General features: G+C 39.0%; 1 protein-coding gene across 7 annotated transcripts in view; it reads left to right on the top strand.

The window, feature by feature from the left end:
* The window catches only part of LOC108425339 (ubiquitin carboxyl-terminal hydrolase 15), a 33,398-nt gene that overhangs the window by 3,027 nt on the left and 15,025 nt on the right, over positions 1 to 15,346 (top strand). For 2 of the 7 annotated variants that reach the window (XM_017693913.2, XM_017693912.2), the window contains exons 4-8: positions 1,217 to 1,343; positions 3,871 to 4,016; positions 6,288 to 6,349; positions 6,793 to 6,882; positions 14,588 to 14,732. In XM_017693913.2, coding sequence (XP_017549402.1) covers positions 1,217 to 1,343; positions 3,871 to 4,016; positions 6,288 to 6,349; positions 6,793 to 6,882; positions 14,588 to 14,732 — 570 coding nt within the window. Of the gene's footprint in view, positions 1 to 25; positions 123 to 1,216; positions 1,344 to 2,246; positions 2,550 to 3,870; positions 4,017 to 6,287; positions 6,350 to 6,792; positions 6,883 to 13,468; positions 13,778 to 14,587; positions 14,733 to 15,346 lie in introns of those variants that run through there. The other 5 variants (XM_017693915.2, XM_037539110.1, XM_017693914.2 and 2 more) reach the window with 5 other exon arrangements.

The raw sequence follows: 15,346 nt of genomic DNA, 5'->3' as shown, positions 1-15,346 counted from the left end.
CGCCCCTTTTTGCCATGTATGTCGCAGGGGGTATCGAGTGGCTGGTGCGTTTCTATTTTCAGAGGGACTCTGGATGACTGAAACGCTACATGGAGCGATCCGCTAGGCACAACATGCAAGAGGTTCTTCCTTTTTCTCAATTTTGGGGCTTCTGGTTCTGAATGGAGGTCGATTGGAATATAGTGTGTCTTTGGGCCTTCGTGCGGCCTAGAGCCCGACTCTAGGTGCCTGATTTTGGGTGTCCTTGTTTCGAAAGAAGAGGAATGCCAGCTGAGGTCAGAGAGAGGGGGTAAAGACAGTGAGAGAGAGATAGAGGGAGAAGGCGCTAGAGTGTTAGATGATGGGAGTAAAATCATTTGGTTCAGTGTATAAAATAGTGCTTTATACGTTTTGGCTTTGTAGGAGGCCCAGTCTGAAAAAAGAGTTTAAGGCAGTTTGTTCATGGTGTTGGGCCACCAGTGGAGGGGCTTGTGTGAAATAAATAGGATGGGTTCGTTCAGCTGTCTCTGCGCTTGGTTGCTAAATTAAGAGTTTCTCTGACATGCTTGTTTCAACACAGTGGTTAGCATTATGGTGTACTGAGCCCTCATTGCCTCACTTTACACCTAGACTTTACATTGCGATTATAAGTAGCAGGCCCCGTGTTTTTTTTTTTTTTTTTTTTTTTTTTTTTTTTTTTTGTCATAAATATCTTATCCTTAAATGCGTTAAAAGGCTGTTTGCCTTTTTTTGATTCTAGTTAAAGTCAGTATTATAAATTATTATAGTCAGTATTGTAGGCTAGTATTTTTTTCCTGTGCAAAATTCTTGTGTGTGGGCTTTTTTAAAATATTGCAGCAGCATATTGTGCAGGTTGTTGATGTTATGTGTTTACAGTTGTGAGTTGAGCCTCTTCAAATCTAAGGAATAGGACAGTTGCTGTTTGTAATTTTCCATGCATTTTCCACAAAATGTGCCTATTGGACCATTATCTGTGGTTTCATAAAATAGCTTAATGATTAATAAAAAGAAGGACAAATTTTATTTTAAAGTATAATGACTTTGAGCAATGACTTTGAATTAAAGCAGTGCCTTTCTATTCCACAGAACTTGGTTCAGGCATCCCCACTGTCTAAATAAGCTGTGCAACTAGTGTTAGACCATCATGAATAGTATGAATAGCAGGGAATAGACAGCAAACGAATGTTAATTCATTTCATTGCTTTGGTCTTTGCAGGTTGTTGAGCAGGGAATGTTTGTAAAGCACTGCAAAGTGGAGGTCTACCTCACCGAACTGAAACTATGTGAAGACAGCAACATGGACAATATTGTCACCAGACGCTTCAGCAAAGCGGACACAATAGGTAAGTTTACTTTGTTAATGTGTTTGTGGTTGGTATCACTATGACAAAGGACTGGTCCTTTGTCCCCACATTCTCATTCATTCATTCATTTCATGTAATGAAATGCATGAAGGATCTTGAACATGTTTGAAGTGAGTTGTATAAATATTTTTGGTATTTCCTGACCATCTCATACTGTACTGTTGAAAGGCTTGGAATCACCATTCAAAAATTTGTAAGCCTAAATTTAGTTGCAATTACATATGTAACATAATTCTAATATAAAGCTAGTACTCTACAACTTCACATATTTGAAGTAATCAGTAGCATGCTGTAAAAAAAAATCAAGAAACAGTAGAGGTCAAGAGTGATGAACAGAGCTGTAGACTATAGCATTATGACTGAGAAAGCTGTAAACATTGAGCATGAATTATACTAAAATTAACATTCTTTTAAAAAGTAATGATCAAATCCTTCTGGTGTCTAGTCTGGTGTCTCTTTGTATTTCAGTCTACACTGTGTAGGTTATTATTGCATGCCATGACAGCAGTTATTAGTGTTGATGTGTTTCTAAACTTTTGAATGGTAGTGTACAGTACTGTGCAAAAGTTAGTGACTCTTCAATCATTTAATTTCCAATCAAAGTGGCTATTAAGTACAAGTTCATCATTTTTCAGGAGATATTTTGATATATTAGATCTGTAAGATAGTCCACTTCCCCAAGTGTTTCCACACGAGTTTCCAAAAGTAGAATTATTTAAAGATAATAAAAAAAAATGGTATTCCTTGTGCAATACCTGACAGACCACTAAATCTGTGACCATCAAATAAACAATACTTAAAGCTTTTATCTTTGAGAGAGAGGAGAAAATGAAACGCCACTCTTGCTTCAGATCTGAAGAAATCCACATGTGTTTCTTTCAGAACTTCCACTGTGTGAAGAAGACTCAGTACTATGAGTCTTAGAGAACGTGCACCTGTCAGGACGCCCATACTGAGAAAAGCAAATAGGCAAAAAAAGAAGAAATCTTCTAAGACTGAACTTTGGAGGAAAAAATGTCCTTGCAGGTTTCTTTTGGAAAACTGAAAGCAAGCCACCAAAAAGAATGGAAGTTGTAATAAAGGCAAAAAGTGGACATCCTAAATACTGAAAAAATAATATTTAGTTTAGCTTTTGAGGTGTCTGAGTATTTTTCATTAGTCAGTATTGTAGACTAATATTTTTCCTGTGCAAAGTCTGTGTTTTTTTTTTTTTTTTTTTTAATATATAATGCAACAGTATTTTGTGCAGGTTGTTGATTTTTTTCTGTAAAACACATTTCGTCTGTGTTTTCTTTTTTTTTCTTTGCCTCCTATGCTGAAAAAAAAATTACTTAATGGCCTTTTTGTATAGAAATTAAAAGTGGAGGTTGTTGGGCTCGGACCTTTGCACAGTGAAGAATGTCAGCTATGTGGTCAAATGGTTGTTTAATTAGGTAGAAGTACATATAAAGAACGACAGTGAGAAAATCTTGTGGCTTTTCTGTTTGTTTACCACAGTTGGCTCTGAAAGAATCCCCCCCAGCAATATCTTTCACATGTGAACAAAAGGAGAAAATGCTCACTTTAACTAATTGTCTGTTTGTGGTCCATATAAAGCACAGATTTTGTTTTGAGTGTTGAGTATTATTTCCTTGACAGCTATACAGTCTGAACATATGATTCATTAATTACTGAACTTTGAATAGATCAAGGACAAACTGTCCTTTAGGATCCTAAAAAACAGAAAGCATTGCTGAGAACATTGACATGAAAAATGATGATGTGATAGCTTGCTAATCTACTACTGTACTATATATTTGCTCTTTGAGTTCAGCAGCCTCATCTTTACTTAGTTTTCTTTGTGCAATTATCAGCCTTGTGGTGTTGATAGCAAAGGCTCTTAAAGCATACCTTGCTGCCAAGGTTCAAACTGCTTCATTATTACTGTTGAAAGCTTGACTGACATATTTATAGCCTTGCCACTTTCACAGGTAAAAGGCAGCGTGCTGTTAATAAAAGTCTTTTGGGTTTTAAACACACATACAAAATGGTCATATAACTTGTGTAGGTTTTTACTCAGTGGAAAATTTGAATAAGAGCAACTATGCATCTGTGCTGATATAGGTAAAATAAATAGAAAGTGGTTTAACCTGGTTATCTTTTTTGGGGGGGAGTTGAGGATCAATGAATTCATGATTTGAAATGCATGTCTGTCAAAAACGGGCAACATCTTAAATACAGTAAAAACACAGTATTTAATGAAACGTATTTGTACCTTTTTTAAATTATTGTGAGTTTGTCTTGGCAGAAGTGCAAACTGTTTGGGTGCATTGTTGTGTATATTGATTTTTAAGCACTGCATGCAGTAATGGGGAGTATAAGGAGGATGAAGCTGCTTCCTAGCCTCACAGGCCACCCACTGCATCCTTGAAAGTAGAGCCACATTTAGTGGTGGACCAGCGTGATATTCTGGAATAGATGATTATAAGAATTAAATAAGGGCTCATATGAGACTTGTCCTTTACAGATACCATTGAAAAGGAGATGCGCAAGCTGTTCAGCATTCCTGACGAAAGGGAGACCAGGTTGTGGAACAAATACATGAGCAACACATTTGAGCCTTTGAACAAACCAGACAGCACCATTCAGGATGCTGGACTCTATCAGGGGCAGGTAGGAAGTGGACATGCTCCAGATCATAACATACAGAAATGACACACTGAACTGCTTTCCAAAGTTGTGTTTAATCTCTTTTCTTAGGATGCTTTAAAGTAATAAGATGATGTACTGAAGGACCTTTGCGATTTATGTTCTATTTATCTATGTAAATGAATACACATGATTATTGTTTGTAGAATATTGATATCATCATGATCAGTTTTCACTTATGAGGTATCACATCTGAGCATTGCAGAGCCTTACCCTGTAGCTTGCATTTTCCCAGATAATATCGTGTAATTACCTTCTGGGTTAGCTTTTACTATTATCGTAACTATATTCTACACAGATGGCATGTAACACTGCTAATACACAGCAGTTCTTCTTGTTCATTTGATTGAAAACCACAATATGAAACGAGTGCTTTGGCATGCTTCTTCAGGTCAAGCACTTCAATTTTACAGAAACAATGATAATTTGCATAATATCAACACTTATCTAAATTGGTACTATTATCAGCCCAAAAGTAGTATGTGATTTACCCAGTTGTCCTATAGACATAAAGCTCTGCCTATATAGCTTTGTCTAAATGTCATTGCTTCCCTTAACTTGAGATGCAATAGGCTTGTTTAACTTAACTTGGCACTGCACAGACTAATGCCTGTCTGGCTCAGTACACTGTGTGCTGGTTAACTTTTTATTTCTGACTTATGTTAGTGGCACCAGCACATTGTGATTACATACAGTGCTATAATCTCACAGGAATGAAGTGGCTGCAGTTTTCAGAGCGAGGTGGAGCAGTTGCTCACCAGCCAACTGCACAAGTTGAGACATGGCTTGAATGGTGACAGAGAATAAACTTCTTATTTAATATCCCAAATTAATACTAATATTGGGTTTATATGTCCACATATTTGATTATCACTGCCATCTCTATTTTTGACGAGGTTTGAAAGGTCTAAAAGGACAATAACTATGCAGCACAGTCTGTTTTGTTGTCAGTGCCTGTTCTATTGCACATTTAAGCTCTCTGTACTCGGGGGTTCAGATTTGATTCCATTTTATTATATTCCTGTCTGTGAAGTTTGGAGGTGAATTGTGGCAAACTTGACCGATAACCAATTATTATTAGTCTTATTACACTTCAACTGACCAACCTAAAATCATGAAAAATCCATAAAAACGTCAAATGCAGCACTGTGTTGTATGTAAACAAGGCTATAGTCCTTAATGAATGAAAAATGCAGGCTAATATAACAGATATAACAGCATACATAAAGGTAATTAACACAAAATTGGTACTAAGGGGCCCAAAGTGTGCCATGAAAATTTCCCCACACCATTACATCACCAAAACCACCAGCAGCCTGAACCGTTGATACAACACAGGATGGATCCATGCTTTCATGTTTACTCCAAATTCGGACCCTACCATCTGAATGTCGCAGCTGAAATCGAGACTCGTCAGACCAGGCAACATTTTTCATCTTCTATTGTCCAATTTCAGTGAGCCTGTGCGAATTGTAGTCTCAGTTTCCTGTTCTTAGCTGACAGGAGAGGCACCCGGTGTGGTCTTCTGCTGCTGTAGCCCATCTTCTTCAAGGTTCGACGTGTTGTGTGTTCAGAGATGGTATTCTGCATTCCTTGGTTGTAACGAGTGGTTATTTGAGTTACTGTTGCCTTTCTATCATCTCAAACCAGTCTGCCCATTCTCCTCTGACCTCTCACATCAACAAGGCATTTTTGTCCACAAAACTGCCACTCACTGGATATTTTCCATTTTTCTGACCATTTTCTATAAACCCTAGAGATGGTTGTGCATGAAAATCCCAGTAGATCAGCAGTTTCTGAAATACTCAGACCAGCTCGTCTGGCACCAACAACCATGCCACTTTCAACGTCACTTAAATCACCTTTCTTCCCCATTCTGATGCTCGGTTTGCACTTCAGCAAGTCGTCTTGACCACCTCTACATGCCTAAATGCATTGAGTTGTGGCCATATGATTGGCTGATCTGTGTTAACAAGCAATAAAGTGGCCGTTGAGTGTATTTGTCAGTTTTTGGTTAGTTGATCAATCATTAAGATCCCAGCTATTAATAGTCTATTCAAGAGAGCAGTACTCAAGCCAAAATAATTAAGAGCTCAGGCTCTACATATTGTCAAATAGACATGTTGTTAAATAGCTCAAGCTCGAGTCTGACACATTTTCAGATAAATTTTAGTCGTGTATTCAACATCAGTTATTGAAGTCGGAGATTAATGGATTACCTTTTTCTTTTTGTAGGTTCTAGTTATAGAGCAGAAGAACGAGGATGGTACGTGGCCTCGTGGTTCCTCCACACCAAAGTAAGTGACATGCATGCTGCTCTCTTCTGCTGTTCGTTATTAGAAGTGGACAGAGTGGAAGGATGTTCTGTGTGGGTGATTGTTTAGCAGTAGTGATGGGTTTACTTTATTCCTAATTGTAATGGCAGCCCATGAGAAAGTCCCAATTCACTCTCTGTGTATAGATCATTTTATACCCATTTAAGTAGATGATCAAAAACCCTCTTCAGACCTCAGAGCTCCTACTTTCTTTTATTCTGCTACTCAGTCTCAGCTTTTTTTCTGTTCAGCTTTCATTCATTATATACTTGTGCATATTTACTACGCTTTATGTATACTTTGCCTTAGTTGCTTCCATAACCCATTTCATTGTTTTTGTAAGAGTGATAACACTTGCTTCAATTTCTTAAGGCTAAAAAAAGGCTTTGATTTCTTCTAACTCATGATATTCTTATCTTTTGAAGGTCATCTGGTGCTTCCAATCTCTCTGCTTTACCAAAGATCTCCCCTACATCTCTCACAAACAATCATAACAGCAGCTTCAGCAGCAGGAAGTAAGCGCCAATTGGGCGTGGCTCATTGGGAGGGCTTATGGGAGGGCGGGTCAAACATAGTCGCACCGTACTCAAAGAACAGCATGAGTGTGTGTGTTTCTATTCTTCACGGCCATCCAAGTACGCCAAATAGCCTCCTTTCCCTCGTCCTATCTCATTACCAGTATCCTTGTGGAAAGTTCATAGGACGGCTTTCTTTCTTTTTTTTTTGTAGATTCTCAGGCATTTTGCCGCTTGTATAACTTAAAGTGCACTAGGGAAAGGAGGGAGGGAACAGTTTGGAGTATTGGGACAGAGCCTCTTTCTGTTCTTCTACCCAGCTTGAATAGTGCCTCTGTGTGTGTGCTGATTTCCTCTGAGGTGTAGTGCTGTTTAATCCACATTTAGCTTAGTGGATTTCTGGAGGTTATGTACACAGGACATCAATCATAGAAGGAGGATAGTAAATCACAGAGGTCTCAAGATCAGTGTAGATGCATTTCCCTGTATTTCATCCACTTTTCGTATATTTATACGAATTGGAGAAAATGTCATAAGTCATTTCCCATGTCACAATACAGCTGCATTGTGTTCTAAGGCAATGTCCAGTGCTACTTGGGCAGGGTTTGCTCTGATAGGAGAAGGTGGCTTCATGCCTTTATTGTAGATGAAAAAACCAAACAGATGATACAAAACAGACAGTGGTTGTTGGTGTTTGACTAGTGGTCAGCTGTTTGTTGAGCTTTGCTGTAGCACATAAGTATGTACAGTACTGTGCAAAAGTCAAGAGACATGAAAAATGCAGAACACATATTTAACTGAAAAATACGCTGAAGCTTCAACAACTAAATATAATATGTAATTTTCCAATATTTAATGTGTCTTTGTTCTGTTTCTTTTAGTCACTCGCTTTCAGTTTTTCAAAGAAACGTACAGGAAATCTTTTTCCTCACCTCTACAGTTTGGTGTTAGAAGTTGGTACAGAGCTTCATATGTTATCCTTTTTCCCACCCCTAGGTGTAAACCGGAAGTCTGCATTCTCAGAGCCTTAAATCCTGTCGTGAAAGGACAGAGTCTGCTTTTTCAGGGATTTTGAATATCGTGGTGTTGTAAAAAGAGAAACCCTACTTAGGGCTGTCATAAAGGCAATTTGCTGGCTGTTCAAACCAGGAGAACAGAACATAGTTGGCTTGTTTAAAAGAACCCTTTTCTTGGAAACACACAAACAAACAAACACAATTTGTTGCTATGCTCATGTGCAATCGGCTATAAATACACTCCCACAGCACCTATCACTATTTTAATCAATCCACTTCTGTGGGAGTAGCGTAAATCTGAGTTACTTCCTGGATAGGCCTAAATAGTTTACATCCAACTTTAGGGATAATGACCCCACTTACTGACTTAGTTTGTATTTTCCCTAAACTCACTGTACTCTTTACCTCCTACTTCTTTTTGCATCTACACTTCCAGTGATCTGCTTTACCACAGTAGCGGCATACATTATTTTGAGATGTTCTGCCATGCTGACTACTTTTAAAGTGGGCGACATTCTGTAACACTGCAGTTATGTCCAGCTGCACATTGCTTTGAGCAAAACTAATTTTACTGCTCATCATATCTTTAATAGATGCACAGTCAGAATAGCCACCATGCAGTAAAACTGTTTCAGTAGTGCGCTGAGTATACCAACTTTCTGCATCATTCTGAATGCCAGGTTGAACTCTTCTGCCAGGCGATGTACTTGCTTATTGTTCAAGCTTTCTCCTTTGACTCATGCTACTGTAGCTGTTTCTGTGACAGTCTGATCAAGCTGGTCAAACTGCCGGAAAAGACCCTCAAAAACTGATGCTGATGCTTTCTCTTGCTCAATGGAGAGGTTCACTTGCTTTGCCTTTGTATTAACATGGTTCAGCAACTTATTGCCTTTCCTTGCAGTCTCTTCCACTTTTAGAGTTAGAGAGTAGTACTGTTGTTGCTCTGTTCTTACAGAAATGTGCCACTGTCTAAACACCTGAACCCCTCAAGGTCCTTTTTCTTTACACGTTTGCTTACAACCATGAAACATTGCTCCTGTCTCCTATGTTGCTGCTGGAAGCCCATGCTTTCTTCACAATTTTTCCCTTTTTTCTTTCTTTTTTTTTGTGAACAAAATGTATCTAACATCTCCCTCAAATGCATCAGCATGCTGAGACTCAGCTGTAGATATTAAATTGGAATGGAAAAACCCTACACATTTAGGTAAACAGGAAAAAACTGCATGATTAACTCTGGAACATTTGCCTATAGAATTAAACTGCAAATTACCCCCTATATTGCCGGGCCCAAGAATGCCCTTGTGCCGACTCATCGCTACCTAGGTAGTATGCAACTCAAAGTTGGTACGACTTTTGCAACTTGATCTACTGCCTACAAACACAAGACAAAACACAAACAGACTCTCTTCTGTCTGGCAGCTTTTTTTCCCTCAGGTCTCACCATTTTTCTGCAGTCGAAAAAGGATCCCACCTTTGTTGCCTTTGTCCTAAATCTTTGTCTTAGCCCCAGAAGAGCCTCTTGAGACTAGAATTTGCAGGAATGGTGATTGAATAACAATGAATAACTAAAACAAAAGAGCAGAAAACTAGAAAATAAAACAATTCTTAACATATTTGTTAGTAGTTATCATTTAATTGTTGGAAACTCCAGTTTTTCACCTAATTTTCTCTGACCTTACACTCACTGGCCACTTTATTAAGTACACCTTTCTAGTAAAAGGTTGCACCCCTTTTTGCCTTCAGAACTGCCTTAATTCTTCATGGCATATTTTCAGCAAGGTGTTGGAAACGTTCCTCAGAGATTTTGGTTGGTTATTTGAGTTCCTGTTGCCTTTCCATCATCTGGAACCAGTCTGCCCATTCTCCTCTGACCTCTCACATCAACAAGGCATTTTTGTCCACACAACTGCCCCTCACTGGATATTTTCTCTTTTTCGGACCGTTGTCTGTAAACCGTAGAGATGGTTGTGTGTGAAAATCCCAGTAGGTCAGCAGTTTCTGAAATACTTGGACCAGTCCATCCTGGCACAAACAACCATGCCACGTTCAAAGTCACTTAAATCACCTTTCTTCCTCGTTCTGATGCTCGGTTTGCAGTTCAGCAAGTTGTCTTGACCACCCCTTCATGCCTAAATGCATTGAGTTGCGGCCATGTGATTGGCTGATTAGCTATTTGTGTTAACAAGCACCTGAACTTATCTTTTATCGAATCTCTTCAGAAATATTTCTTGAAAAGTTAAAAACTTGTACTTATTGGCATTGACTGGAAATTAAATAAATGAAGGTTGGTTTTAAACTTTTGCACAATACTGTAAGCAGGAGTGTTACAAATTTAGTCTGACAAGTAGGGGGACCAATGACAAGAGACTAGAGCCTACATGTTGGAATATAACATGTACGAGTAAACATGTTGCTATATATTTATTAGTTTGTAAATCAATATAAAAACAAAGGAGCAATTTTATTAACAGGAATAAAGTCTTTTTTTTTTCTATTATTCAGTATGTCAGTAAACGTACATTTATCCCCTGCCTTGGCAAGCACCCTACGCCTTGGGCAAGACCCGTAACACTACCTTCGCCTACCAGTGTAAAATGATCAGATTGTAAGTTGCTCTGGAGCGTCTGCCAAATGCCATAAACGTAAACTGTATACTGTAAAAATGTATATTAGAGTCCTACCCTTTACAGTTGAAGGTTTTGTTTTGTATTGTCCCTGAAATGCCCAGAAACGCATGCTATAAATACGAAGTATTATGAACTAAAATACAAAAAAGAGTCTGATCTGCATGTTGTGATATTTTAGAAAGGTACTTTCATAATGATAAATGTGACAAGAGATAAAAGAAAGGACTAAATGAATGTAATGGTATAAGTTATAGCATGGAATATTATATACTGTAATTAAACCCCTCCCCCATGATTTGTATCAATAGACCACTGTAGTCATGTCTCATTCTCTAGTCCTCGTTGTGCTCATATTAGGAACTCCGGGTCAAAGCCTAATTTCTCTATGGCCAGAATGACTAGGGTTTTCGAAAAGTTGCCTCTGTCATCCGATAGAGAAATGAAGCTTAGACCTGGAGTTCCTAATATGGGCATAACATGGAGCCGACTACAAAATGACGACACACCTACTGTGGGTGATGTGTAAAAGCATATACATTATTTAGCTGCTTTAATTTATTTTGCAGTCATTCTGCATGCTAGTTCATTTCAATGTACACTCTCAGAGGTCTTCAAAACCAGACCTTGAATCCCATTTCGGGTCCTGATTTTGATATCATTTGTAGTTTGATACGGTGTGTCACATCAACAGTTCAGTCAACTACCATTGATAACAAAATCCAAGACCAGAAGTGGATTTAACGTCCGTCTGTATTCGAAGACAAGATCTCTTGTCTAGAGAATGTTTCAGGCTTATGTTAGCCAGATGTTGTTCTTTCTGATGTTGTACATGTCTGTATGTCTGTGTTCCTCCAGAGGGCAGTGTAGAGTCTACATCTTACATTTTGTATGGAGTTTATCTGTTTAGTCCAGAGAAGGAAGCAAAAAAGACTACTGCAGCCAGCTAAAAGCTGCCGCACACCAGTTGAGAAGCATCTCACACTGAAGCAAATAGAATTGAGCACAGCTGTAGTACATGGCAAGTGCTGATATATGGCAGAGCCTACTTCTTTCTACACTCTGCTTGTATAGATTTAATGGAAAAAAGTTTCCCAGACTTTAGTGAGTGCATCACATTTGGTATCGGCTGACAAATCAGAATAGTATAATGGATTAACATGGACAATAATCTATGGTACCATTGTCCATAGTAATCATTCAGAAGCTACAGATGCAAAAGATAGAGATTAAGTTTAAAATGCTGTATTCCTTTAAAAAGTCAACAAGATTTTTATCTTGTGAAGCTTGCAATATGATTTTTATGGCATACATTTTTATGCGCTTTTCTTATTTAATAATTGCAGAACATAATGACTTTCACAGGTTGGAGGGAAATAAACTTTTATCTTTGAAGGTTTTTAAGAATTTCAGTCCTAATCATGTAAATAAGATCAGCGCACACACTGGCCTTAAGAGCTGTGGTTCGAAGGGCACTAGCAAAGATTTAGCTTGTAGTGTCACGTAGATCACTAGTTTGTGTGTGTTTGTCCACTCTCCTGCTCTGTTGCATGCTAACGCAGGAAAAAGCTTTGAGGGAGAGCCCTCAAGAGCAGATAACATCCATATCCAAAATCTAACAATGTTGGGGTGTTCTTTTTTCTCCTTCACATTTTTTTTTGTTTTCTTTGTTGCCGTTGCATGCATTTAATAGTATTAACTAGCATTAAGTTGCTATGAATGATTTGCTTAAATTCACAATTTGAAACCTTTAATCTCTTTTAATTAATGTTCTCATTATTGTTGTTATTCTAATGATAGAATTGCTTTGTGTGCTGAATTTTTTGGGAACACTCTCCCTTAAGATTTTGTGTCAGCGTCAGATGGCATCATGTGAATTAAAATAGCATCAGATACATAATTTACCACGGATTCAGTGCTGAGGAGTTATGTAAGGCTTTTTTGACCTGTGTAGATGAAGACAGATGTTAACTTTGCTGGAGCTGAAGGCGACCAAGGTCTATTTTGCCTCTGGCTTTTCTGTTTCCTTCACTTTCTCTTTCTTTCTCTTTTCCTCATTTGCTGTCTCTCTTCCTTTTTTGTTCTCCATGTTCCCTTTTTCCCTCTGTTTTTCTTTTCTTCTTTTCTTATCTTTCTCGTTTTCTATGTGTGTGCTTTGTGCCACTGCATACTCCTGCAGTCTTTGTGACCTTCATACTGTATTGGAACTGTTCCCTTGTTTTTTTTGTTTTTTTTTTGTGCGCAGCCCAGTGCAGCGTTCATGCTAGATATGCTGCGATGTGGTCACTTATTATCTGTTGGCCATTTGTAGGACAGTAGCTGGTGAGATGGGTATCCTGAGGAATAATGCTTAGTCACACAATAAGACTGCTGTACTGGGTGTCGATTGCTTAGCATAGTGCAAGCTCAGCTGGTGGTAGTGTAGCGGAAGGTTCGTCCTCTCCCTTGCGCTCTCTCGCTCTCTCTCTCGCTCTCTCGCTCGCTCCCTCTCTCTCGCTCTCTCTCTCTCGCTCTCTCTCTCTCGCTCTCTCTCTCGCTCTCTCTCTCTCGCTCTCTCTCTCTCGCTCTCTCTCTCTCGCGCTCTCTCTCGCGCTCTCTCTCGCGCTCTCTCTCGCTCTCTCTCTCTCCCTTTCTCTATCTTATACATTTCTCTCTGTATTTCTTTCTCTTTGCTTGCTGCTCTCTTTTCTGCTTCTCTTTCTTTCTCTTTACCACTGTCACCCTCTCTTCTGCCGCTCTCCCCTTTTCTCTTCTCCCTACCTCCCCTCTCACTTCTTAAAGCTGCCTTACTAGCTTTCTGCTGCTGCTGTTGCTAAAAATATCCTTTCCCTTTACCCCCCCTCTCTCTCCCTCTCTTTCCTCTCTCCCTCTCTTTCCTCTCTCTCTCTCTCTCTCTCTCTCTCTCTCTCTCTCTCTCTCTCTCTCTCTCTCTCTCTCTCTCTCTCTCTCTCTCTCTCTCTCTCTCTCTACCTCCCCCCACCCCTCTCGGAACGGGACGAGCTTGGATGTCACTCGTGGCCTGCAGAGTTCCTGGTCTTCAGCAGTGAGCAGGAAGCTGCTCTCTCGTCCCTGCGCCTCTCTCTGTGCGCGTGTGGGTTTCGGGGTATGGCGGCCGAAGGGAGATGCTCCTGTGCTGCTGGTGGTGCTTGAGGCCGGAGAGGGTGGAGTTAGAGCGCAGGGTGGAGAGGGTGTTGAGCATCGACGCGGCGCAGACTGATCAATGGGACAGAGGCGTGCACTGCACCCAGAGGTGTGCTGCAAAGCCATGTGCTTACACTGCACTTGCGCTCTTCAGAGGAGATGGAGGGAGGAAGAGAGAGGGGCTTGGAGCATTTTCTGATCATGGAGCATGCACAGATTCATGTTTATGTTTGTGCTTGATTGTTAGGATAGCTTGGAGAACTCTAGGATATATAAAGTTTCCACTTATGCTTGTCTAGGGTAAATGTGGGAATTTTTTAAAAAGAAATCAATAGTACATTTTGATGCTTTTAATGATTTTATGCTTGTATGTATGCCTGCTTTTGTGTAAGGGTAGTCTGGTCAAGTAAAGGATAGGGCAATGCTTGTTTGCTTAATTCCTGTCCTGGACAGACAGCATCCTGCACATTTTGGTGATTTCTCTGCCCAAACACTCCTGAATCAATTCATCAGTTAATTTCCAGGTTTATTAAGTGTATTTTAGCATGGAAATCACCAAGGACTAGAGTTAAAGGATGCTGTTGTATAGTATAAAAGTTATTATTTTTGAACTTATCTGACTGTAATTGCAGAGTGTAAGAATAGTTTAGTGAAGTATACAACATTTGAACTTGTTTTCTTGTCTAGTTTTACAAAGTTAACAGTAGTGAGTTTTTTTTTTTTTTTTTTTATGTTTCCCCCCAGAAGTACATGTAGTATGATTTTTTTGGTAGTCTTTGTATTTGTAATGCTGTAGCTTCTTTTTGTACCTTCACTGTATGTGATATCTTGTGCTCATTTGGATTCTTCAGGTGCTTCACGTCCTCTAATTGAATTCCTTGTCCTTGCATTTCTCTCTCGCTGTGCTTCTTTCTTTCACTGCAGTGTGAAAAACTCTAGCTATAGCCTTCTGTCCTACCCCCCGTATAACAGCTATGAATACTCAGACCAGAGTAGGCACAGTGAGAAAGAAGGCCTGTGTGGCCTCTCCAATCTGGGCAACACCTGCTTCATGAACTCTGCTACACAGGTAGGACCTGCTTTAAAAATCTTTTTTGCCTTTGACTAATAGACATGTTTCCAGTGTAGTGAAGAAATATATGAAAAATGATTATTTGTCATTTTCATCTATGCATGGGCTGTTTTATACTTACATATCGAAGTAACCAGTTAGCATGAACCCTGTTGCTTTTCTAATCAGGCAAATGAATGTGAAGTCTTGCCAAATGTGAATTAAATTTCACTATTTTCACTTTTAATGTATTAGGCTTTTAAAAGATGTATCAAAATATTAGCAGTGAGACATTGAACAGAATGCTGCCTTTTTGGTCTGTAGACTTTAAAACTAGGGAGTTTTTAGAACATGTACTAAGCAGAGATGGTCAGAATACTGTGAAGAAACAGTGATGGCTGAATACCGAATTCAGAAATATATTGTGTTATAATGCATTAGCAATATATTGATATTCATGTTCAGAATACATTTTTAATAAATTTTGAATACGTTGCAATAAGGCACATGGGGGAAAAAATATTTTTCTCGTTACTATTTGGCTGTTTTTTTTTTCATGTAAAAAAACTCAAAATGCACTGTTCCAAATTATTATGCACAGCAGAGTTTCATAACATTTTATAGGTTGTAAA

Source organism: Pygocentrus nattereri, chromosome 1, assembly GCF_015220715.1.
Source record: "Pygocentrus nattereri isolate fPygNat1 chromosome 1, fPygNat1.pri, whole genome shotgun sequence".
NCBI classification, from domain to species: Eukaryota; Metazoa; Chordata; class Actinopteri; order Characiformes; family Serrasalmidae; genus Pygocentrus; species Pygocentrus nattereri.
Note: the sequence above shows the minus strand (reverse complement) of the source record. Positions and strands in the feature narration are given on the sequence as shown.